The following is a 25,097-nucleotide window of genomic DNA, read 5'->3' as shown; positions in this document are numbered from 1 at the left end:
AGCCATCACTCCGTATGGAAACTTTCCACTGAGTCACAGGTGACTTCAGGTGAGCAGAGGAGATATGGGTGGGCCACCATCAGCTTCCACCATGTATTCTTCTTGCCTTCAAGGAAACCTCTAAGAACGGGGAGTTGGTCCAGTATTCCCAGCTGCCCCTTTCCCCCTCTTCCTGTGCTTCCTGTGTTTCCCTTCCAAACCCACCCCCTAGAGTCCTTACTCCCTGTCTCCTTTCCAGGTAGTTGGGTGGGGATGGGGGCTCAAAGGCAGCTTTTGCCTTTTAGCAGGTGACCAAAGAAGGAATTTTCAATTATGAAATGTCAGCTGACTGAGAAATATTTTGGGGGAGAGACAGAGATCTACCCAGAGCCTTGAAATAAGTTACCTTCTCGGCTTCTGCCAGATGTCAGCTCACTCCCAGCCCTGGGGACTCTGATACATATCATCACCTTATTTTCTGCAAGACTGAAAACCAGGAGATATCCTTCAGTCGACATTTGGAATTGCCACAACTGTAAAGTGACGGCGACTTTACAGTGACGGCACTGTGTCTGCGAGTCGAGAATAAGAATTCAATAAGTTTTCAAAATATTCATCCAAAGAATTATTTTCAACAGGAGATCTTTCTTTCTCTTACAAGAGGAGCTGAAGAGCCAGAACTATCACAGAAACTATCAGCCAAGGATGGAGCGAGTCATCCTACACCTGAAATGATGACATTCTCTATTCCTGCCACACACAGGCATCTCCATGGTGACTAATTGTCACATCCCAGAGCAGACAAGAACACAGACACATAGAGAAATAGCACGAGTGGATGCACGGTGATTCAGTTTCCATGCAAATGGTCTAAATCAGAACAATAAAACGAAGAAAATTTCTTAACATGAATTATCTAGGAATTGATTTCTTTTTCCCTCTGGTAGCATTTCTTTTTACACAGATTATTTTTTAAGTTGACTTTTTTGGTGGGTATGCAGGGAGTGACAAGCTGTTAGGAACCAGAATAATAAAAATCATAAATCTGGAGGGAGTTCAAGCGGTCACCTTGCTCAGCTTCTGGTTTCCAGGCGGAAATGATCACTAACAATGGCGTTCTGAAAGAGCCTGCAGGAAGGATGATTGGAGAGTCTTTTTCAATATCCCAGCTTGCACGTTTTAACCCTCCAATAGGAAAGTCCCTTCTTATATCAATTGAGTGTCTCTGCACTGAATTTTAAGTCTATGTTTTATATTCTGTTCTCACTGGCACATGGAGAACAGCTGGTCACGGCGAATGCTACACTCTGCACTTATGATAATATATTTACCCCTAGTACTCTGGGTTTCTGCTGTTTCTAAACCAATAGAGTTGGTCCTTCGCAGAATTACCAAGGAGAAGGGATTAGGGAATAGCTGGCTGGCGTGTGTGTGGCAGACTGCAGTTTGTCCCCCTACATTTGCAACAGTTATTTAAAATAAAACTGCTTTCCCTAAATTTCTGCAAGCTGGCGTGTGGGTGAGGTGACCCAGCTATGGCCATCCAGACCCAGCGCCTTGTTGGGGGGGCAACAAGAAGGGAGAAAGTGCATGGAACAGAGCGGCCCCTCCCACCAGGACAGCCCCCCCCCTCAGGACCTAGCGCTCAGAGAGGAACAAACTCCCTCACGCGGAAGTCTGCCGCCCATTAGTTTTCTTCTTGGCGCAGTCTCCGCTGTACCCTAACCCAGTGGTCCAGCCACTGGAACTTGAGCAAGCCAAATAGGAAAAGGTCATGTAAAAAGCCTCCCCCAAGACAGTAGTTCTCAGCTTTTCCTGCCCCGCAGCCGCCCATAACACACACGACAAACGGAGTTCACATATTCGACTCTCTCAAGGGCACACTCAGATTTTGAAGAAATTCCTCAAAATGTGATGGTTAAATAAAGCTCCGTGAGCATCCCAGATGCCCACAATCCTAACAGTCCATCAGCTGGCTGCTCACCCTGGATTGAGGCTGGGGCAAGCTGGGCTCACACACACTTCCAGGTCCTCAGGCTGAAACACCATCCATCTCTCCCTCTCTAGAAGTCACAGGGATGGAAAGACAGCGGGGTTACCACAGGCTCACCTGAAGGCCACATGCAGATATTAAAAACCGTAGGTCATTCACAAGTTTCCTTCTGTCAAGACACAAACACGGTCCAGCCCTTTCGCTCGGCAGGTCTCACTGGTGTGGGGACACGAGCAGGAAAAGGAGAGGGGTTAAGGGGCAGGGGCAGGCAGTGGAACACGGCAGCCCACGGAGCACAGCTCCCGCTGATTCCTCATTTTTGTTCCATAGTAAGATTTGCACCACTTTTGGCCCCGTTGCTCTTTATCTCATCTGATTCTCACTGCTAGGTGTGTCTCTTAGGGAAAGACAAGTAACAAGGATGTGATGTGCACCCTTGATGGCTCTAGCCCCTTCTTCCTCCCTGGTGAGCCAGGCCAGGCCAGAAGGGACTGTTCATGACTCCATTAGTACCCTGATCTTTTGGCTTAGTTTGCATTCAGCTGCAGGGTGTCCCTGCCCCCTTTCCCTAAGGCATACACCCTGGTCTTAGCCATCTGACCCCTTCTTCCTAGGGATCAGAGCAGATCTGGCCCAGGTCAGCCACTTGCTGCCTCCCCTCCATGGGACACTGGCCTAGGCCTCTGAGGCTCCCAAAGGCAGGGCCCTTTCAAGTAGGGGCAGCCCCTGATCTTACTGCACTGGGACATGAGGAGAGAATACAAGACCACTTTGAAAAAGAAGAGCCAAAAAAACCCAAGGTGAGAACAGTTCTAAGACAGCAAAACAATCCCCAAAAGAAGGCACTCCACTTAGAAGCAAAGAATTTTAATATATCTGGACAAAACTATAATTCAAAAAGATACATGCACCCCTATGTTCACAGCAGCCCTATTCACAATAGCCAAGACATGGAAACAGCCTAAATGTCCATCGATAGATGAATGGATAAAGAAGATGTGTTATATATATATACAATGGAATACTACTCAGCCATTAAAAACAATGAAATAATGCCATTTGCAGCAACATGGATGAACCTAGAGATTATCATACTAAGTGAAGTAAGTCAGAAAGAGAAAGACAAATACCGTGTGATATCACTTACATGTGGAATCTAAAATACAACACAAATAAACTTATCTATGAAACAAAAACAGACTTGCAGATATAGAGAACAGACTTGTGGTGGTCAAGGGGGAGTGATGGATTGGGAGTTTGGGATTAGCAGATGCAAACTAGTATATACAAGATGGATAAACAACAAAGTCCTACTGTATAGCATGGGGAACTATGTTCAATATCCTGTGATAAACCATAATGGAAAATAATATGAAAAACAATGTATATATGTGTATAACTGAATCACTTTGCTGTACACCAGAAACTAGCACAACATTGTAAATCAACTATTCTTCAATAAAATAAATTTTTAAAAGAAGAATTATTTTAACATTTTTGCCCTCCTCCTCCTAAGAATTCCTCCCTCCAACTCAGGGTCCAGGAATGAGTTTTGACTTGCTCAACCATTCTCCCCAAAGGGTAGAGTGGAGTCAGTGTTGCAAAAAGAAAACACTGAACTCCCGCAGAAGTTAAATGCGACAGGAACACTACTAACAGCCCTGTGAGGCAGCAGGGGATTTTTTTCCGTTTGTTTGTTTATTTTAGCTGTGTTGCGTCTTCGTTGCTGCAAGCGAGCTTTCTCTAGTTGCGGCGAGCCGGGGCTACTCTTTGTTGCAGCGTGCGGGCTTCTCATTGTGGTGTCTTCTCATGTTGCAGAGCACGGGCTCTAGATGTGTGGGCTTCAGTAGTTGTAGCACAAGGGCTCAGTAGTTGTGGCTCGTGGGCTCTAGAGCGCAGGCTCAGTAGTTGTGGCACATGGGCTTAGTTGCCCCGCGGCACGTGGGATCTTTCCGGACCAAGGCTCAAACCCATGTCCCCTGCATTGGCAGGTGGATTCTTAATCACCAGGGAAGTTCCAGCAGGGAATATTTATTATCTCCATTCCTCATCCAAGGAAACTGAGGCTCAGAGAAGTGAAGTGATTTGTGCAATATCACAAAACAATTTAGAGGCAAACCAAGAATAGTTCAACTTATTGGTCATGCTTTTCCCTGTCCCAGGATGGTCCAAAGCTTCTACAGTTCCCTCTCCAACCCTCCCACTCCAAGAAACTCACCAGTTTATTAATGCATCACAGTATGCATTGTGATGTGTGTTGAAACACGAGCCCACCTGCCTTGGTTGAAATTGTCCTGAAATCAGAACCTGGACAAGGACTCTGGTGTGGGTGGTCTTTAGGGAGGGGATCCCAGGAAGCAAGAAGATGAAGAAGGAGAAAAGCTGATTACACATGTAACAACTGGGGCTCAGTCCTGCTGGGGGTCCTCCAGAGAACCATGTGAAATGCACTTCAGATTTCCCTCCAAAGGATGGCAGCTGGGGTATTGATCTGCCAACTCCTGCCCCCATTGGTTGAGGAGCTCTCACCAGAGCTTTGCCCCTGCATTTCCAGGTTGAGTGAGATCCTGTGGCTTCAGAAGATGCCCCAAGGCAAAAAAGTAAAGAGCCGTGGCAGTGCTGGAAGTGGAATGGTGGAGACAGTGTGCACCAGAACTCTCCTCCAAGGCGGCAGCTGAAATCAGAGGTGGGCTGAGTGGATGGCACCTGGACATCAAAGGGTCTGCTTCACCACCGTTAAGATGGTTGGGGGTCAAGGAAAAAAATGACATGAAGAGCAGGCAGGACAGTCAGTGAGTAGTTGGATGAGAAGACGCATGGTGGGGGGGTGGCAAATGTGTGTGTGTGGGGTGTGAACTAGTGGTGGGAGGAGTGTTTGGCTTTTACCTAGATTCTCTTTCAAGAAAGAGTCCAGGATCTGGAATGAGAAGACTGGGGCTTAAGTCACAGAGCTGCTGGGATCCAGCTGTTTCACTTGGACAAGCTCTTGACCTTTCTGTAAATAGGAATAGTAATTCTGCCTGCCTCAAATATTCCACAGTGATGTTCTGAAGGTCAAACTGAGCTAATATATACAGAGAGCTTTGTAGGCTGTGATGGACCACACAAATGAGCTGCAGTTGTTGTTACAGAAAGTGGTATAAGTGCTGCTTGGGCTGTAAATCTCATCTCCTCACCTTCCATGCAATCAACACACAACTTACCCATTTCTAATAGATAGTGCGATTTTAGTCTACAATGTGTCAATTCTCTTTACCCATGGTCTTGCTTACTTTGGTTATTTATCCTCACTTATCCTTGGTGAAATTGCTTCAAATATTGCTTGTATCACACTTGTAGACACTGGAGTAGAAAATGGTAGAATTCATATAAAGACCAAGTTGGTAATGTCTACCAAAATGATAAGGACCATTTACCCTTTGGGCCAGCAAAACCACTTCTAAGAATTTATTCTCCTGATTATCTTCACAAACATGAAATACTTAAGTACAGAAGTATTTGTTTCAGTACTTTTTGTAATAGCAAAAGATTGGAAACAGCATAAATGTTTACAGTAGGGTATGGGTTAAATAAACCATGGTACCTCCACAGAGTGGGATCCCATGCAGCTGTTACAATAATAAAAATAATAATAATAAATCCAGAAACTCTGTATGTTTTAATATGGAAGAACCCTAGGATATATTGTTAGGTGATAAAAGCAAGGTTCAGAGCACTTTATAAAGTATGCTACTATTTGTATATGGAAGGGAAAAACCCAAATATACAAGAAAATAATAAAACTGATAACCAGAGAAGGCCAGAAGCTGAGGAGCGAGGTGGGCAAGGACAGGGGTGAGAATGAGCTTGTTCCATGTATGACTTTTTATTCATTTTGATATTTGACCCAATGTATCATCTACCTAAAAATAATTAAAAATGGAAACAAACAAACAAAACCAAGACTAGTTCTCTCCTGGGTTTCTTTTGTCAAATAAAAACTGGAAAAGGTAGCTAGGAAATAGAAGCTGACTTGGTTTACCAGATGACTGATGACAGAACTGAAATTCTAATAACAAAGGGTGTGGGGCAAACTCACCATCACCTAATAAACTAGCGCCCTGCTATTATTAGGATCTCTGATAGGAATGACCAAAAAGTGCTCCAGCCAAACCCACTGATTGTGGAAAGAGGGTGGAGAGCTCACTTAAGGTTTATTATCATTATTATCATAGCATTATTATGATTACTTATCAGGAGTTTTGTAGACTTTACCTCATTTGGTCCTCCCAAAAGCACTGGGAGGTATTTACCATCATCATCATCATCATTTCCACTTTACAGAAGTGAAAACTCATCTTGGAGAGGCTAAATAATTTCCCCAAAGCCACAAAGTGCGGCTGGGATTCAAAACAGGCTTGTTTACATTACGAGAGAGAAAAAAATTATCAGATGCAAATCCAATTTACCTACTCAGCTATTTGTTTTCTAAAAAGTGTTTAGCGAGCATCTATTAAGTGGCAGACACTGTAGTAGATCCTTGTGACATATCCAGCAGATTAACCTTCTTTAAACATAGACTAGATGCTTTTTAGAGATTGTTCTGGGAGTTTTCTGTCTACTTCCTGTTCTGTAGAGGCTGTGGCTAGGCTAGCTGCTTGCAGTGGGAGAACGGATCAAGATGGGTCTCTCTTTCCATCAGCTTTTCACTTTATTGACGGTTAGTTAAACCCCCAAGAATCAGGAGGAGAGATAGTAGAGCCCACAATACTGGCTCAAGATGCAGATATCCCAATATGCAGCTCAGTGAGTGTCCTATTCTCTGGTTGGTCAGTCCTTGGGGAGGAGGAGCTAGTAAGAGCAGCAAAAGAGGTCAGAGGTGACAATGTGAGGAGGGGGCAGAGCAGAGGGACCCCCCTTACCACCTCCAACTGGCTCATTCACACACTCATATCTGAGCAACATTTCTGTTGGACTCGTCTAAGAGAAATATAAATAGTGAAATCTCCCCAACCTCAGAGAGAACTATTTTATATTTTTATTAACCATCTTAAAGAAAGATTGCTAGGGAAACTCAAAGATTTTGGTAAAATATGATGCCAATTAACTATCAAGTAGAAGTGACATTTTGAAGGCTGTGCCTCAAGAATTTGGTTAAAGAAATTCTCCTGCTTACGTGAAGCCCATAGGACCGAAAGGTGACTTTTTCTGAACAGCTTCTTTGCTCCAAATACTGAGAAATCTGGGGGAAATCTACCACACTGCATTACGTCCCTTCGCAAAGCAACTGACAGCATTTCATAGTTTGTCAATAAGAGAACGTGGAGCAGAGCCTGTCTAATCTAGGACATTTCCCACGTGGTACAGCTTTTAAAAGTCTGAGATATCTGACTTCCTTGGGTATGTTACTCCCAGTACCCCTCCCACTCAAGCTAGATTCAGTTCCAACTTGTCTTTCTGTTTCCCTGATTATATTTTCCATACAGGTACTGAGGTCAGGGAATTAGGAATCACAGGGAAGACAATAGTCAAGGTGGACAACTGTTCAAGTGAGGAGACCTAATAATAATGAAAGGCAGCACTTTGAATGTCCATCAAGACCAGAGTCATATGGGAGTGGTTCAGATTCCCAAGTCATGTTCATTTTATTAAAGACCTTTTAGTTCTCTTCAGACCCTAATTAGCAGGATGGGGCAATGCCCTTCAGAACTTTACAACTTTTGGACAGCTGCATATATTAATGAAGTTAGAACACACCCTCACACCCTACATAAAAATAAACTCAAAATGGCTTAAAGACTTAAACATAAGACATGACACCATAAAACTCCTAGAAGAGAACATAGGCAAAACGTTCTCTGACATAAATCATAACAATGTTTTCTTAGGTCAGTCTCCCAAGGCAACAGAAATAAAAGCAAAAATAAACAAATGGGACCTAATGAAACTTATAAGCTTTTGTACAACAAAGGAAACCATAAACAAAATGAAAAGACAACCTACAGACTGGGAAAAAATATTTGCAATGATGTGACTGACAAGGGCTTAATTTCCAAAATACACAAACAGCTCATACAACCTAATAACAGAAAATCAAACAACCTAATCCAAATAATGGGCAGAAGACCTAAATAGACATTTCTCCAAAGAACACATAGATGACGAACAGGCACATGAAAAGATGCTCAACATCTCTAATTATTAGAGAAATGCAAGTCAAAACTACAATGAGGTACCATCTCACACTCATCAGAATGACCATCATTAAAAGGCCTACGATAACAAATGCTGGAGAGGGTGTAGAGAAAAGGGAACACCCCTACACTGTTGGTGGGAATGTAAATTGGTGCAGTCACTGTGGAAAACAGCATGGAGGTTCCTCAAAGAACTAAAATTAGAGTTGTCATATGATCCAGCAATCCCACTCCTGGGCAAATACCTAGACAAAACTATAATTCAAAAAGATACATGCACCCCTATGTTCACAGCAGCACTATTCACAATAGCCAAGACATGGAAACAACCTAAATGTCCATCGACAGAGGAATGGATAAAGCTGTGGTACATATATACAATACAATATGCAATACTACTCAGCCATAAAAAAGAATGGAATAATGCCATTTGCAGCAACATGGATGGACCCAGAGATTATCATACTAAGTGAAATAAGTCAGAAAGAGAAAGACAAACACCATATGATACCACTTATATGTGGAACCTAAAGTATGACGCAAATGAACTTATCAGAGAAACAGAAACAGACTCACAGACATAGAGAACAGACCTGTGGTTGCCAAGGATGAGGGGGGTCAGGGAGGGATGGATTAGGAGTTTGGGATTAGCAAATGCAAACTATTATATATAGGATGGATAAACAACAAGGTTCTACTGTGTAGCACAGGGAACAATATTAAACATCCTGTGATAAACCATAATGGAATAGGATATGAAAAAGAATGTATATATACATCTGAATCATTTTGCTGTATAGCAGAAATTAATACAACATTATAAATCAACTATACTTCAATAAAACAAATCTTTACAAAATAAAAAAATTTCAAAAAGAACTTTACAACTAAAAGAGCATGTGGGGCTTCCCTGGTGGCGCAGTTGTTGAGAGTCCGCCTGCTGATGCAGGGGACACAGGTTCGTGCCCCGGTCCGGGAAGATCCCACATGCCGCGGAGCGGCTGGGCCCATGAGCCATGGCCGCTGAGCCTGCGCGTCCAGAGCCTGTGCTCCACAACGGGAGAGGCCACAACAGTGAGAGGCCCGCGTACCGCAAAAAAAAAAAAAAAAAAGGGCATGTGTAGGGTGCATCACATATTAGGACGCGTGACAGAAGCTCTGGTGCTCACCCATACCTAGTTCTCCTCTCTTTGGGGGCATGTGGGTGGGTTTCATGTTCTTGCTCTCCTGGCGGTTGGGCAGACCATGTGCTTAGTGCTGGTGAATGGGCTGTAACTGAGGTGTCATTCACCAGGGCTGAAAGTTTATTTGCTGGGGTGAGAAACTTCAGCCCTCTTTTCTCCTACCATGATGATCTTGGAAGCCTGTGTGGGGAGAGTCATAAGAGTATCTGGTACCCCTGAGCCACCACATGGAGGACAGCTGCCCAGAGAGTTTTCTAGATTCAAAGTGGACTTTGTGTGAGTGAGAAGGAAATGTTTATTGTTAAGCCCCTGAGATATTCATGTTGTTATTGCAGCTTCACCTAGCTTATCCTAACTGGCACAGTGTGGGCTTTTAGCTTGCTATAGCTAGAGTCAATGCTCACAATGAACTGAAATCACACAGAATATTAGAAGTTAAAATCTCAGCCACCATCCCACAGCGTTCATAAAGAATAATCAAAATATAAGTTGCCATCATTAATAATTACTCCCACAAGGTAAGCAGGAAGGCACTGATTTCCATCTGAGTTAGTGGCATCTCTGTTGGTGGGAATGGAAGGAAGGTACCAATTTTAGTGACTCTGAGGAATAAAGAATCTAAGTTTGTTGTGCCATAATCAAAATTTTGTTTTGTTTAGCAATAGACTCATGAAATGACTTAAAAACAAGTCTTGGACTTCCCTGGTGGTGCAGTGGTTAAGAATCTGCCTGCCAGTGCAGGGGACACGGGTTCCAGCCCTAGTCCAGGAAGATCCCACATGCGGATCTTAGTTGCAGAGCAACTAAGCCCGTGTGCCACAACTACTGAGCTTGCGCTCTACAGCCCCCAAGCCACAACTACTGAGCTTGCGCTCTACAGCCCCCAAGCCACAACTACTGAGCCCACGTGCCTAGAGCCCATGCTGCGCAACAAGAGAAGACACCGCAATGAGAAGCCTGAGCACCACAATGAAGAGTAGCCCCCACTCGCCACAACTAGAGAGAGCCCGCACGCAGCAACGAAGACCCTATGCAGCCAAAAATAAATAAATTTATTATTTTTTAAAGTCTTAAATTGTGTTGTAACTTTTGAATCATTACTTCCCCCTCCTTTTCCCCCCTACGTTTTCCTTGTATAGTGCATTACAAAAGTTTTCTATCCTCGGCTCAAGAAGATAGAACTGTGGATCAGTCAGGATGTTTTTGGCTGCAAGTAGCAAAAAAACCCCCAACCCAAACTAGCTGAAATAGTCAGGACGTGAATTATCTCACATTACTGAGGTCCTGGGGACTTTGTGGGGCTCCGGGCTAGCCCATCCAGCAGCTCAATCATGTTATCAAGGACTCAGATTATTTTCCAAAGCTGATAGCGAGGTCGTTCAGCAGATCCAGACACCACATCCATACAGGATGACGTCCAGAAGAGATCATCTCAGCTTGTGTTTCTCATTTAAGAGAGGAAACATTTCCCAGAAGCTACTTCTTATTGGCCAGAAGTGGTTACATGCCCAATCCTGAAGCTATCACTGGTGAGAAGGATAAGATTGCCATGATTGGTTGAGAACAATTAGGCCAGGTTTAAGAAGTGAGCATTTGGGTGGATTATCTCTATTTCCATTTTGCAGTCACAGAAACAGACGTTCTGGGTCATGTTTTCTTTTGATTCTTCTGAGTCGATCCCTTGTGTCTTAATTCTTCTATCACTACCGAGGTCAAGATTTTGCAATAACTTCCCATCTGTCTGCTCTGGCTCATCTTGTTTTTCTCCAGTCCACTGTACACATCTCCTGCTGGATGAAGGTTCTTAAAACCTGCTTCTCATGTTGTCACATCTTTATCTAATTACATCAAATGTCTCTCTCTTGCCATTGGTTTTAGACGCAGACTTCTCTGGGTGCTTCTACCTGTCTGGGTGGTTTAATCACATGGACCCCATCCACCACTAATAGGCAACCCACATGGCTTCCCTCACCAAACACATCATTCCCTGCTTCCGTACTTCTGTGTTGTATCTGCCATCTTGAACATCCTATTTCACTGTCTCTGTCTGTCTGAACCCTTCGCTTTCTTTAACCATCTCAGACTCACCTTCTTCATGAAGGTTTTCTTGGTTAACTCCAGCCCACGCTGGCGTCTCCTCCCTGAATTCTTATTTCAGGTACAGCCAACACCATAACTGATTCTTAGTATGTATTGAGCTGCTCTCCCCAAATAAATGAAGCATGTCCTGAGAGCAGGGACTATTGTTCTGCTTCGTTTCTGTCCCACACCATCTTTGCACATTTGTCACACCTGATGGATCCTTCAATCAGCAAGCAATGACTGAGACCCTCCCCTCATGGCTACACTGTGACATTAGCACAGATGGAATCCAACAATCTGATCCTATTGGAAAAATTAACATCATATGCACGTTTTGCTACTCATCTGGGACAGAGAGAGGTCCCCTCCGAGTAAGTTAAGCTTAGAAACAGGACTGGGAGTTGAGTTTTGTATCTGGATGTTTCTAGCCCACTTTTGATAACTCAAACCTGTATACCTGTTGAGAAGGCCATGCTTTTGGAACTGCATTCCAGAAAAAACCCAGAAGGTTGACAAGCATTTGGTTTAGCCTCTTCAGCAACAGAGTTCCAGTCATGCATATGTACGTTTGTATGTACCATCTTTTGTTTATAAAAAAAGACTTGAACCTCAATTCTTTTTGTTTTTTAATGGGGAAATGTTCGTAGACACATTCATAGCCACTTGCTCTTTCCCCTTGCCAAGAGTAATACGCATTTGGTGGTCTGGACGAGGCCCGCAAACAAGCACCATCGAACAGAGAGAAGGAAAGTGTCCCTTAGAGGAATCGGATTGCTCCCCTACTCTGTGCTATGTGCACCAGACCCTGTAAGGCCCTCTGGGCACTGGGCTGCTTGTGCTGTATGTAACTGTGTGTGATGGGAATTAACACCTAATTCTATGTCCCAGCTTTATTGCTGAGGTCCTTAATGAGTCAGTATAATTAAGCACCGTTTGCCTGGTTAGTTAGTTCGGGTGTCTAAATCTGTCACAATAAACTAGGTGATGTTAAACATGTTCGGATTAGAACCAGCTGGAGCCAATGCCAATGCAGACAGCTATATTAATCACATGGGAGGTTATCTTATTTGAGATTTTCTATGCACCTCTGAGTTAGTGTTTCATCCATCAAGGGCTTGCTGAAGACATCTGTAAACTTTGATTTATTGCACTGTTCCTCGTACAGAATTAAATAGCATTATACTCAAATATATTGGCTTAATTGACAGGTAGAGATTTAATCCTGTTAATTACCTAGCCAGCTTGAAAGCTTCCATTAACCCCTTGCTGAATCGGCGAGATTTAGAAGAGGTATCTCAGCACCTATTCTGGGCTCAGGTAAATAAATGCATCATTGTCCTTCCTCTTCAAAGAGTTTACTCTCTCCAGCCTCAGTTTGTGAGCGAACATGCACACCCATGAGACAAGTGTGGCACATCGGGGTAGCCCCCTGTCTGACTCCAAAGAGAGCAGTCCTTTAGGTAAATCATATCAGGAGGTTTGTAGTCACGATCTCTCCTGGCTTTGCATTTTTATGTGAGCATCTATTACGATAACGTGTGAAAGTCGTTCATTTATTTATTCAACACCCTTTTATTGAGTACTTACTATGTTTAGGGACTTGGCTTGGCTGGAAGGAACGAAAATATATGTAAAGACAGTTGAGACCCTCAAGAACCTTACATCGTTTATAAATCATAAGGTGCTCTACAAACCTATAGGACACTCATTAATGATGATAATCGGTGCTGTTATAATGCATACTAATAAGTTATCCATACCAGAAAACATAAGTGTAGCTAAACTTTATCTTTCTAGAATCAGTACTTCTAACAAAGGACAATAGGTGGAAATTTCGAACACTGTGGGAAAAAGACCACAGAAGACATTCAAAGGAGGCAGATTTTTCTGGAACTTTTTAACTCATCCATCACAAAGCAGCTATGCTCTCTTCCTGCACACACGGCAGGACCCCACCAATGGAGCCACCTGCTAAGCTTCTCTACTCCTCAGGTCAACTGATGTCCTCTCTGTTCCTGGTCACTGTGCTAGGTGTGGAGGGCACAGAGAGAGCAGACTTCTCTACCTTCTTGGAGCTCACAGTCTAGTGGAGACAAGAGAGTAGTAAGAGGACTGTGACGGAGGGTCCCACGGGGGGCTCTCGGAGCCCAGAGTGGACACGCTTAGCCTGGGAGGATTCAAGGAAGGCTTCTTGGAGGAGGAACTCTCTGAATTGGGTTTTAACAAATGCTTAAGAGTTATCCCGTTAAAGAGAGAAGGGTGTGTAAGGAGAGCAAGTTAGAGAGTGGCAGTTTGCACAACATGAGTGACCTGGCCAAAGGCACAGAAGAGTGAAACCAGAGTCCTCCCAGGAAGCCACAAGTACTTACTGTTTGTAAATTAAATTCAATGAGTAGCCTCAGTTGGGACTGGGCAAGGGCTATGTCACGAGGGTCTTGTAGGCCAGGCTAGGAACACGGTACTTAGGAGCCAGCAGAACATTCCAAGCAGGAAAGTAAAAGAGTTGGGGTTTCTAAAATTGGTCTATCCAGCGATCAACCTGGTAGGACAGTGGAAGATTTATTCATGTTTCTCAACTTGAATAACTTTTAAATGAGTGATCAACCTAGTGGGAGAGTGGAGGATTTATTCATGTTTCTCAACTTGAATAACTTTTAAGGGAAAAATTTTTTTCTTGTACACTGCAAGAGCTCTTAGTGGACCAAGGTCCATGAAATTCATGATGCTTTTTTAAAATTCATTTTTATATAATTTCACACTTACAAACAAATTGTGAGACATACGAAGAACTCCCATATAACCTTTACCCAGATTCACCAATTGTTAACATATTGTTGACATTTTGCCCCATTTGCTCATCTATCAATCTATCTACCAACCTACTACAGACACACACACACACACACACACACACATTCACTGAGCCATTTGAAAGGTGTTTGCAGCCTTTATTCACATTCATAATTACTCCAACGTCTATTTCCTAGAGATAAGAAATTTCTCTTTTTATAACAAATATTTATCAAAAATCAGGAAATCTGACATGGATACAATACTATTATCTAATCCAATCTTGCTAATTATCCTAATAATGACTCATAATTTTAAGAACTGTGATGTAAAAAAAGAAACCTAATTTTATGCAAATATCTTTCATTGGCAAATTATTACTGAAACAGAAATTAATCTTTATAATAATAAATGCTTTTGGATTATCCTAAAAGTAAAAGGACAGAACTTTAAGACCCTTCTAGAACTCATGGATTTCTGGATCCATGTTTGAGGAAAATTGTTGGAAGCCAAGGTGGAAACAGGAAGAGCTCTATTCATCATGAAAGCATAGACTGTCTTTTACTGTTCACACTAGTCAGAGCATAAGAAGGTTGAGCAGTGGGAGAGCAGAGGTCCCATCCCTGTTCAGCAAAGTTAAGTACAAAAAGCCTGAAGGACCTAGGAACCAGGGAAGGGATACTGCCCGTTGACACTCAAGGCAAATACAGAGCAGGAAAGGGGCGGAGAGTAAGGCCAACAATACTCCCATGCCCTGTCTCTTAGCAGGCACCAAGTCTGGGATAAACAGAGAGACAGAGAAAACATGGGGAAAAAGAAGGGTGTGATTTCCATGGCTCAGTGGGAGGGCAGTTCTCTGAAATCAGAGGAAAATTTTAGTGGGTAATGTGATATTGTTAGTGGTATGTAAGAAGATATGGGCTCTAACAAAACAGAATAAAGTAATGGGAGAAGCTGAGATGAAAAGGCAACAGGGTGGGGCTTCCCTGGTGGCGCAGTGGTTGAGCGTCCGCCTGCCAATGCAGGGGACGCGGGTTCGTGCCCCCGTCCGGGAGGATCCCACATGCCGCGGAGCGGCTGGGCCCGTGAGCCATGGCCGCTGAGCCTGCGCGTCCGGAGCCTGTGCTCCGCAACAGGAGAGGCCACAACAGTGAGAGTCCCGAGTACCGCAAAAAAAAAAAAAAAAAAAAGGCAACAGGGTGAAATAATAAACGGAGACAGTGGAGATAGGCTTGCAGGGAAACGAAAGGCGAAATTATTTATTTATTTGTTTATTTATTTATTCATTCATTCATTCATTTTTAAAGAATTTTTTTAAAATTCACTTTGGAGGCAATAAAGGACAGAATTGAAACTGTGGAAAATAGGCTCAGTGATGGGGCAGATCTTTACTAAATTTAAAAGCCTTAGTTGTTCCAGGCACATTCAGGAGACAGAGAGAAGCATGATCACTGAGACTTTAATAAACCTCTTAGTCTTTGATGAGGGAGGCAATATAAATAAGGACAAAAGGAATGTCCAATGATAGATCTACTTCAAAGCTTGTAAGTTTCAACAGCATTCTATCAAGCACCTATGCTGCATTACCAATGCTGAACTTAAATACGAGACTGTAATGACAAACTCAATAAATTCAGATGAGTGGAAATTATGTGGATTGAAAACATAATGCAGAACCTTTGGCATCACATTCTGGCTTACTAACTGAACCTTCGTTCCTTAATCTGTAAGACATGAGGATTAATAATACCTACCTTCTGTGCATATTGTGAGGAGAAAATGAGTTTTACCGAGCTTATTATAGTGGTTGGCACATAATAAGCACTCAATACATAGTAGCTATTGGTAATTTTACTATTGTTATTATTTTTTGGTCACATCCTCTTTTTTTTTTTTTTTTTTTTTTGCGGTACACGGGCCTCTCACTGTTGTGGCCTCTCCCGTTGCGGAGCACAGGCTCCGGACACGCAGGCTCAGCGGCCATGGCTCACAGGTCCAGCCGCTCTGCAGCATGTGGGATCTTCCCGGACCAGGGCACGAACCCGTGTTCCCTGCATCGGCAGGCAGACTCCCAACCACTGTGCCACCAGGGAAGCCCTGGTCACATCCTCTTTTACCCCAAATAAAAGTTTAAAGAGAAAAATCATAAAATAGATCAGTTATGAAGATACAAAGTCTAATGGAAGGCAGCCAAAGCACTACCAATAGGTTAACTGAGACTCAAACAATTTTTTTTATTTTGTAAAAGAAAAAAAAAGAATAATAAGAATGCAAAGAAATGATACAAAGAAATGGAAAGATACCTTGTCCTCTTGGATTGGAAGAATAAATATTGTTAAAAATGCCCATACTACCTAAAGCAATCTACAGATTTAGTACAATCTCTATCAAAATGCCCATGGCATTTTTTCAGAGAACTAGAACAAATAATCCTAAAATTCATGCAGAACTACAAAAAAGACCCTGAATTGCCAAAGCAGTCTTGAGAAGAAAGAACATAGCTGGAGGTATCACCCTCCCAGACTTCAGACTACACTACAAAGCTATAGTAATTAAAACAGCATGGTACTGGCACAAAAACACACACACAGATCAATGGAACAGAAGAGAGAGCCCAGAAACAAACCCATCACTTATGGTCAATTAATCTACCACAAAGGAGGTAATAATATACAGTAGAGAAAAACAGTCTCTTCAGTAAGTTACTGGACAGCTATATGTAAAGCAATGAGATTAGAACATTTCCTCACACTATATACAAAAACAAACTCAAAATGGACTAAAGACCTAAATATATGACATGATACCATAAAATTCCTAGAAGAGAACATAGATAGAACACTCTTTGACATAAATCATAGCAATATTTTCTTGGATCTGTTTCCCAAGACAAAAAAAGCAAAAATAAACAAATTGAATCTGATTAAACTTAAAAGCTTTTGCACAGCAAAGGAAACCATCGACAAAATGAAAAGACAACCTACAGATGGGAGAAAATATTTGCAAATGACACGACTGGCAAAGGGTTAATATCCAACATATATGAATAGTTCATACAACTCAATGTCAAAAAAACAACCCAATCAAAAAATGGGCAGAAGACCTGAATAGACATTTTTTCCAAAGAAGACATACAGATGGCTAACAGGCACATGAAAAAATGTTCAATGTTGCTAATTATTAGAGAAATGCAAATCAAATCCACAATGAGGTATCACCACACACTTGTCAGAATAGCTATCATCAAAAAAGTCTACAAATTACAAATGATGGTGAAGATGGAGAGAAAAGAGAACCCTTGTACACTGTTGGTGGGAATGTAAATTGGTGCAGCCACTATGGAAAACAATATGGAGGTGCCTCAAAAAACTGAAACTAGAACAACCATATGATCCAGCAATTCTACTCCTGGGTATATATCTGGAAAAACCAAAAACACTAATTTGAAAAAATACATGCACCCCAATGTTCATAGCAGCACTATTTACAATAGCCAAGATATGGAAACGACCCAAGTGTCCATCAACAGACAAATGGATAAAGAGGATGTGGGGAAAAAAATATGTATGTATACATACACACACACACACACACAATGGAATATTACTTGGGCATAAAAAGAATGAAATTCTGCCACTTGCAGCAACATGGATGGACCTAGAGAATATTATGCTTAGTGAAATACGTCAGAGAAAGACAAATACTGTATCACTCATATGTAGAATCTAAAAAGTAAAACAAACTAATGTATAAAGCAAAACAGAAACAGACTCACAGATATAGAAAACAAACTAGTGGTTACCGGTGGAAGAGGAAAAGGGGGAGAAGCAAGATGGGATTAAAAGGTACAAACTACTATGTATAAAATAGATAAGCAACAAGGATATAGTGTACAGCACAGGGAATTATAGCCATTATCTTGTAATTACTTTTAATGAAGTATAATCTGTAAAAATACTGAATCGTTCTGCTATACACCTAAAACTAATATGATATTTATAAATTAACTATACTTCAATTTAAAAAAATAAATAAGATTAAAACAAATGTTAGGAAAACACAAGGAATAAAATGGCAGAGATAAAAGCAGAAATCACTTTTTTTAAAAATAGCATAAAATTAGTGTAGTTTTGGAGGTGAAACAGCAAAATATATTCACTACTTATAAATTTAAGTTTTAAAAAGATGGAGACATATGCATACTCCTATATAACAGGGCTGAATACTGTAAAAATGTTACTTTTTCCCAGATTAGTTTATCAATTTATTAAAAACCCAATCAATATGCTGATGGGACTATTTTTGGGAAATTGGCAATGTAATTACAAGGTTCATCTGAACAGGTGAGAGTAGCTAAGAACGTTTTGAAAACATTCTAATAATACTAAATTCATCAGAACAGTCTAGATTCAGAAGAAAAGCTATTTTGAGAGCAGAGTGACATCAGTATAAAAAGGACCTTATTCAACCTGATACCTTATTAAAGTACTAATTGTCATTAATCTGGAATTCACACCTACTCAGCCCAGCTCTAGATATTTTTGCCTCTTTAATGCCCAGACCTCCAAATCAAACAACAGAAAGAGAGGTTGAAACTAAATTGCTCAATGTCCCTCAACGAGCCCAGAAAAACAGTGAAACCCTAAACCATAAATATCTCTGGATCTTATTCAAGTGGAATCATATGTGTTTACTGAATTTTGTTATTTATTTTAAAAAATCTATTTTAATCGCAAAAGGGATTTGGCATGCACAAGCCGTTTCAAATCCTTTTGGTTATTTTCAGTCCATAGGTTTTTCTCATCTTCAGGCTTGGAAGATCGTGTTCAAATTTTAACTTTATTGTTCAAGGACAAACACTACCATTTGTAAACAATTTTTAAAGTGACCGCTAGAATGCTTCTCAAGTAGGTTTTGTTTTATACTTAAGGTCTAAAAATAAAGCAGGTTGCTTTCATCCACCATCTGAAGGAAAGGATAGGAGTTTTGATGATCAGGGGTGTGGCTTGGTGAAACTGTTGAGTGGGATTGACTAGGCTCAGGAAGCCTGGGGCTAGTAGAATAAAGGTGGGACAGAATGCACAAGTTCCCTCCAACCTTCCTAAAATTACAAGTGTTATACGGAAAGATGGGGAGTCTCAAAGTCTGGGGGAGTAGTACAACAACCAAATGTTAGTATCAGTGCTGATTTCAAATACTCTGCACCGTAACCAGGCCATGGGTTAAGAAAATGTGTCCTAGAGTCAAAAAGACCATGAAATTAGCCCCAGCTCCTCCACTTGCTAGCAGTCTAATGTTAAACAAGTCCCTTAAACACAGACTCCCAAGTTCCTGGTCTCTATATCAGGTATTACACAGATCTAGACAAATGGTAGCCAATATTACTTGGTATAAAAGACTTTGGTCATGGTAAGTCTAAGTTTCTCATCACAGGGTGGTAGAAAATGAGTTGAAAATACGTAAGTGTGATAGGCAAAAGGAATTCTAACAGGTGAAGTATGGGGTATAATGTTTTCACTGTATGCATGTGATGGGGCAGGAAGAGAGAATTTAAAAATTATATGACGTACACTATGGGGGAAAACTATACATATTAATGCTGGTTTAAAAATACTAATAAACCCACAGAAGAGAAAATCCATAGGAGTTTGGTGTAAAGAAGAAAAGGCAGGTAGAGTGGATGGTCCAGAGAAGCGCTGGCAAGTCAGCTTTGGGAGAAAGAAAGGATGCTGACGCTAAAACATCCAGCCTTTGAGAAGCCAGTGAGGACATCATTCCTGTGTGCTAGGGAGGACACAGAGTTGTGGGGATGAAGGAGAAGATGGCATGAGGTCAGGGGGTCCTGCTGCACCTGGGTGACCTCTGTCTGGTGGCTCCCATGCACGTGGGAAGGCGCAAACAACCTTGAGCAATGGGAGAGAGTCAGGCATAGACCAAAGGGTCTCCGTGAACTCAAGTACAAGATTTATAACCATGAGCGCAAACATGCTTACGCTCTTTATGCTTATCCCCATGCAGATCATTAGATGAAATAAATTGGTATTGACACCAAGTAAAGCTTACAATAGCACTGAACTTTCAACTCTCTTCCAGTAGATTTCTTATCTTCCCCAATTTGTGGCTCATCTATTTACAACTTAAAGAGATTAGAAGGATATTGATGACAACAGAATGAGTGTTGAGTAAGTAGAAGAAAGGGCTCTACCTCACACTTTGTAAAAATGATTATATGATTGAGCAGGCTATAAAGCCACTGGCTCGATCTGAGGTTTATAGAAACAGGACTTTTAACCATACAGAAGTAGCTTTTAGCATCCATTATGCAAAGGTACCAAGATCTTAGCTCACATGAATCAACAGAGTTGACTGGGAGGTGTGGGAAAGATGGAGGGATAAGGAATTTGTTATGAAAATTCATGAGTATCTTTAATCAGAGATGGAACTAACTCTGCCCTTTCCTGGATCAGCAAAAAAGCAGCTTTGTCTCCATATCTGTGTCCCACAGAGAGGAAGAAGAAAGAGAGACAGGATAGCATTAGAGAAGGCAAGAGAGGGCCAAGATAGCCAAGCTCTCTTTCCTCCACACTTTGAAGTTATTCTTATTTTATTTATTTTTTTTGGCGGTACGCGGGCCTCTCACTGCCGTTGCCTTTCCCGTTGCACAACACAGGCTCCAGATGCGCAGGCTCAGTGGCCACGGCTCACGGGCCCAGCTGCTCCGCGGCATGTGGGATCTTCCCGGACCGGGACACGAACCCGTGTCCCCTGCATCGGCAGGCGGACTCTCCACCACTGCGCCACCAGGGAAGCCCTGAAGTTATTCTTAAATAAACTTGAGCAAGACAAGCCACACTATGTGCCATGGAAGACACACTGACAAAGCACATGTTTTATTTGACTGATTATTTCCCATTCGTGATAGAAATCTAGCAGAGAGACCCCAATGGGTCCCCTTGCTGAGAACCTAGGGCAGTTAATCTTTTTAAAGCTCAAATTCCTCCCAGAATATTCCAGGCATCTTGGAGTGAGGGTGGCTCATGTGAATTCTATGCATTAGTTATCTTGGTTACACAGCACAGTTTTACTTTTCCTGTTCATTGGATGATGCCAGATTGCGTCAACTCCAAAAGGAACATCTAGGCATGAATTCTCCACCTGGGTCCCCACTGAGGCTGCCACTAGCTGATGTCTGATTTGAAGGCCTAACTGTCTGAGCAAAGGAGTTTTCCTGTGGCACTTCTGAAGTCCCTGGTGCTATCTTCCACCATTGCAGAGCTGCTGGGACCAGTAGGGCGGTGTCTTATGTTCTCAGAGCCCTGTGGCGATAATGATGAAAAACTCTGGGAGACTTGACTTGCTCTTTTATTGCAGAGCTCAGCCATGAGCACCTGGGGTCCGAGCCAGGAGGGGATGGTTTGTGTGACAGATGACTTACTCCACTCAGCTGCAGTTCCCCGGCACAATGAGATGAAAAAAAATGCTATCCTCTTAGTAGCTGCTACAAGAATTTATCTTAGGAAGAGACTTGCCTTTTTGAGAAAAATGCCGTGATAAGCTCACGTGTGTAGTCAATTCCTTTGAAGCATAGCTGTTCTCTGGTGCCAAGGTTTCAGAGAAAGAGCCAGAGTTACTCTGCTTAAGAAAGCAAACCTTATTTATCTATGTGTTTATTTTGTCTTGGAGATGGGAAAGAGGAGAGTAAAAAGGAGGAAGAATAAGATAAGATGGTGGGAGATCATGGGTTACACAGTGGGATTCTTCTTCACTAATATTATTAAAAACCGTAAAATGCTTGGTTTGCTTGGCTTTCTTACGGAAACCAGTGAATGGGGGCTGACCTTGTGTATATGCTGAGTCTGGGCAAAACAGAGGCCACAGAAACAGATAAAGGAAGGGGAGACAGGCCAGTTGCCATCTGCATAGCTAGAGCAGGTCCGTTGTCTGAAATCAAACCTGTGCCGACTACCTGGTCCTTGATTATACAAACTGAGCCCAAGGGGATGTGCCCCATCAGGGCCCTCAGGACGAGCTCAACAGGTTTGTAGGTCAGGGTAGGTGCAGCTTAGGAACTACAGAACGATCCAGGCACTACTGAAAATGGAAGCAAAACAGACCTCCTCTGAGCAACAAGCACCTCCTCTGACCTTCTTTGTAGTTCTGTCTCCTTCCCTCTTCCAGGAGGGGCCTCTATAGGCTCAGAGGAGTCTTGGCACCTGGACAGCTGCCGGTAAGTAAATCTCTCCCGTTTCCAGTAAGACCTCTACCTCTGCCCCAGTTTTCCCTTCTATTCCATTTCCTGCCACTCCATGCATTCCACATGCATTCAGTGAGCACCTACTCTTTGCCTAATGCTTCAGCAGGCTCTGGGCATACAGAGGTAAACAACACACAGTCTACGGGAAACAAATGCTCAATTTCTCTGCACCATTGGTGGGCCGAGCTCCAGGGGACTGACCCCTTATTCCTCCTTGCCTTTTGAGCACACTGTTGAAAATACAATGCTTTCGTCTAAAGAGGTTTTAATCATTTCCTCATCTTCAAGCTCAGTCTATCACAGAGATGAGTTTTGATTCTAGCATTTCTCACACAATTTCATTATTTTCTTATATGCAGGTGCCTCCTGTGTCGGTTTTCTATTGCTGCTGAAACAGATTACCACTAACGTAATTGCTGAAAGCAACACAAATTTATTCTCTTACCGGTCTGGAGGTCGGTGTGGCTGTGTTACTTCTGGAGGTTTTGGAGAGAATCCTTCTTTTTCACCTTTTCCAGCATCTAGAGGCTGCCATATTCCTTGGCTCATGGCCCTGCAACACTCTGACCTCTGCTTCCATCATCACATGACCTTTATGACTCTGACCCGCCTGCCTCCCTTATATATGGACGCTTTTGGTTAATTAGACCCACCTGGCTAATTCAGGCTACTCTCCTTATCTCATGAGCCTCAATTTAATCACACCTGCAAAATCCCTTCTATCACTTAAGGCAACATATTCACAGGTTCTGGGGATTAAGATGTGGGCATCGTTAGGGGGCTATTATTCGGCCCACCACATTCCCCCAGTATAAAAAAGACTAAAAAAATTTTTTTTAAATAAAATTAAAAAATAAAAGAGACTGCCTTTGTCACCCTGCCCCTTCTGGAGCTGTGCTCCATCTCACAATGTCAGGTCCACAGTGGTCTAGGGGTGGAAGACCAGTCTCCACAAGATGTTGGGGGGTCATCTTGGACATGAGGTGCAACTGAGAATTAAAAATGATAAAATCCGCTCCTCTTAAAATTAATTAATTAATTTAACAAACACTTACAACGAGCCTACCTTATATAGATGCTGTTCTGAGGCCTGGGGGAAATAGCAATGAGTGAAACAGAGGAGTCTTTGATACCATAGGGCTGATGAACTAGGAAAAAAAATACAGAGGCTTTTTCAATGTCATATATCATTAGGGAATTGCAAATTAAAACAATAACAAGATATCATACACATCTATTAGAATGCTAAAATCCAAAACACTGACAATACCAAATGCTGGTGAGCATGTGTAGCAACAGGAATTCTCACTCGTTGCTGGTGGGAGGGCAAAATGATACTGCCACTTTGGAAGACAGTTTGGTAGTTTTTTACAAAGTTAACCATATGCTTACTGTATGATCCAACAATCATGCTCCTTGGTATTTTCCCAAATGAGTTGAAAATTATACCCACATAAAACCCTGCACACAAATGTTTATAGCATCTTTATTCATAATTGCCCCAAATTGGAAGCAACCACAATGTCCTTCAATAGGTGAATGGATAAACAAACTGTGATCCATTCATACAATGAAATATTATTCAGTGACTTAAAAAAGATAAATGAGCTATTAAGCCACCAAAATGACATGGGGGAATCTTAAATGCATATTGCTGAGTAAAAGAAGCCAACCTGAAAGACTACATATTGTATGATACCAACTGTATGACATTCTGGAAAAGACAAAACTACAGAGACAGAACAGAGATCAGTGGTTACCAGGGATTTGGGGGAGGGAGGAGAGATGAATGCGTGGAGCACAAGGATTTTTAGGGCAGTGGAACTATTTGTATGATACCACATGGTGGATAGATAACATGTAACGGTGGATACATGACCTTATGCATTTGTCAAAACCCATAGAATTGTACAACACAAAGATAAACCCTAATGTAAACTATGAACTTTATGTACCTTCTGCTCAATTTTTCTGTAAACCTTAAACTGTTCTAAACATAAAGTCTGGTCATTTGAAAAGGCATAGTATGTTGGATGATGTTGTGTGCTATGAAGAAAAATAAAGCAACACACAGGTATAGAAGTAATGGTATGGTGTGGTGTGGTGTGGTGTGGTGTGTGTGTGTGTGTGTGTGCAAACTATTCTATATTTTAGATGGTTAGGGATGACCTCACTGATGCTTGAGAAGTCTTAAAAAAGTGATGGTGCAAGTCATACAAACTTCTGGTGTAAAAAAAAAACCCTTACAGATCAAGGGAAGCAAGTGCAAAGGCCTTGTGGCTGGCATGCGCTTGGTGTGTTTGGTGTCAGTGTGGCTGGAGTGGATGAGCTGGAAGAGACAGCAGGGGTGGGGTGGGGGAGGACCATGTCATGGAGCACCTTGCAGGCCACTATGGAGAACTGGGATTTTACCCCGAGGGAGATGGGAGCCCCTGGGGGATGATGAGCAGAGGAGAGACACGGTCTGATTTATTTTTGAGAAATTTCCTCTCGGAGGAGCTTCAAAATGGTGAAAGAGTAAGAAGTGGAGATCACCTTCCTCCCCACAAATACATCAGAAATACATCTACACGTGGAACTGCTCCTACAGAACACCTCCTGAACGCTGGCAGAAGACCTCAGACCTCCCAAAAGGCAAGAAA

At 42.2% G+C, this 25,097-nt stretch overlaps 1 protein-coding gene across 33 annotated transcripts in view; it reads right to left on the bottom strand.

Moving 5' to 3' along the window:
* Nucleotides 1-25,097, bottom strand: part of SLC35B4 (solute carrier family 35 member B4) — a 187,869-nt gene that overhangs the window by 121,830 nt on the left and 40,942 nt on the right. For 16 of the 33 annotated variants that reach the window (XR_007479316.1, XM_049714957.1, XM_049714959.1 and 13 more), the window contains one exon: nt 23,522-23,603. The exons of 2 other annotated variants lie outside the window; for them this stretch is intronic. Coding sequence is in view for 17 of the 31 variants with exons in the window: in XM_049714957.1 (XP_049570914.1) it covers nt 23,522-23,603 (82 nt within the window). In the remaining 14 variants the exon portion in view is untranslated. 15 more of the 33 variants (XM_049714964.1, XM_049714966.1, XM_049714967.1 and 12 more) reach the window with 4 other exon arrangements.

Source organism: Orcinus orca, chromosome 9 (genome assembly GCF_937001465.1).
Source record: "Orcinus orca chromosome 9, mOrcOrc1.1, whole genome shotgun sequence".
Classification (NCBI taxonomy): Eukaryota; Metazoa; Chordata; class Mammalia; order Artiodactyla; family Delphinidae; genus Orcinus; species Orcinus orca.
The sequence above is the reverse complement of the archived record's forward strand: the minus strand, read 5'-3'. Positions and strand labels throughout refer to the sequence as shown.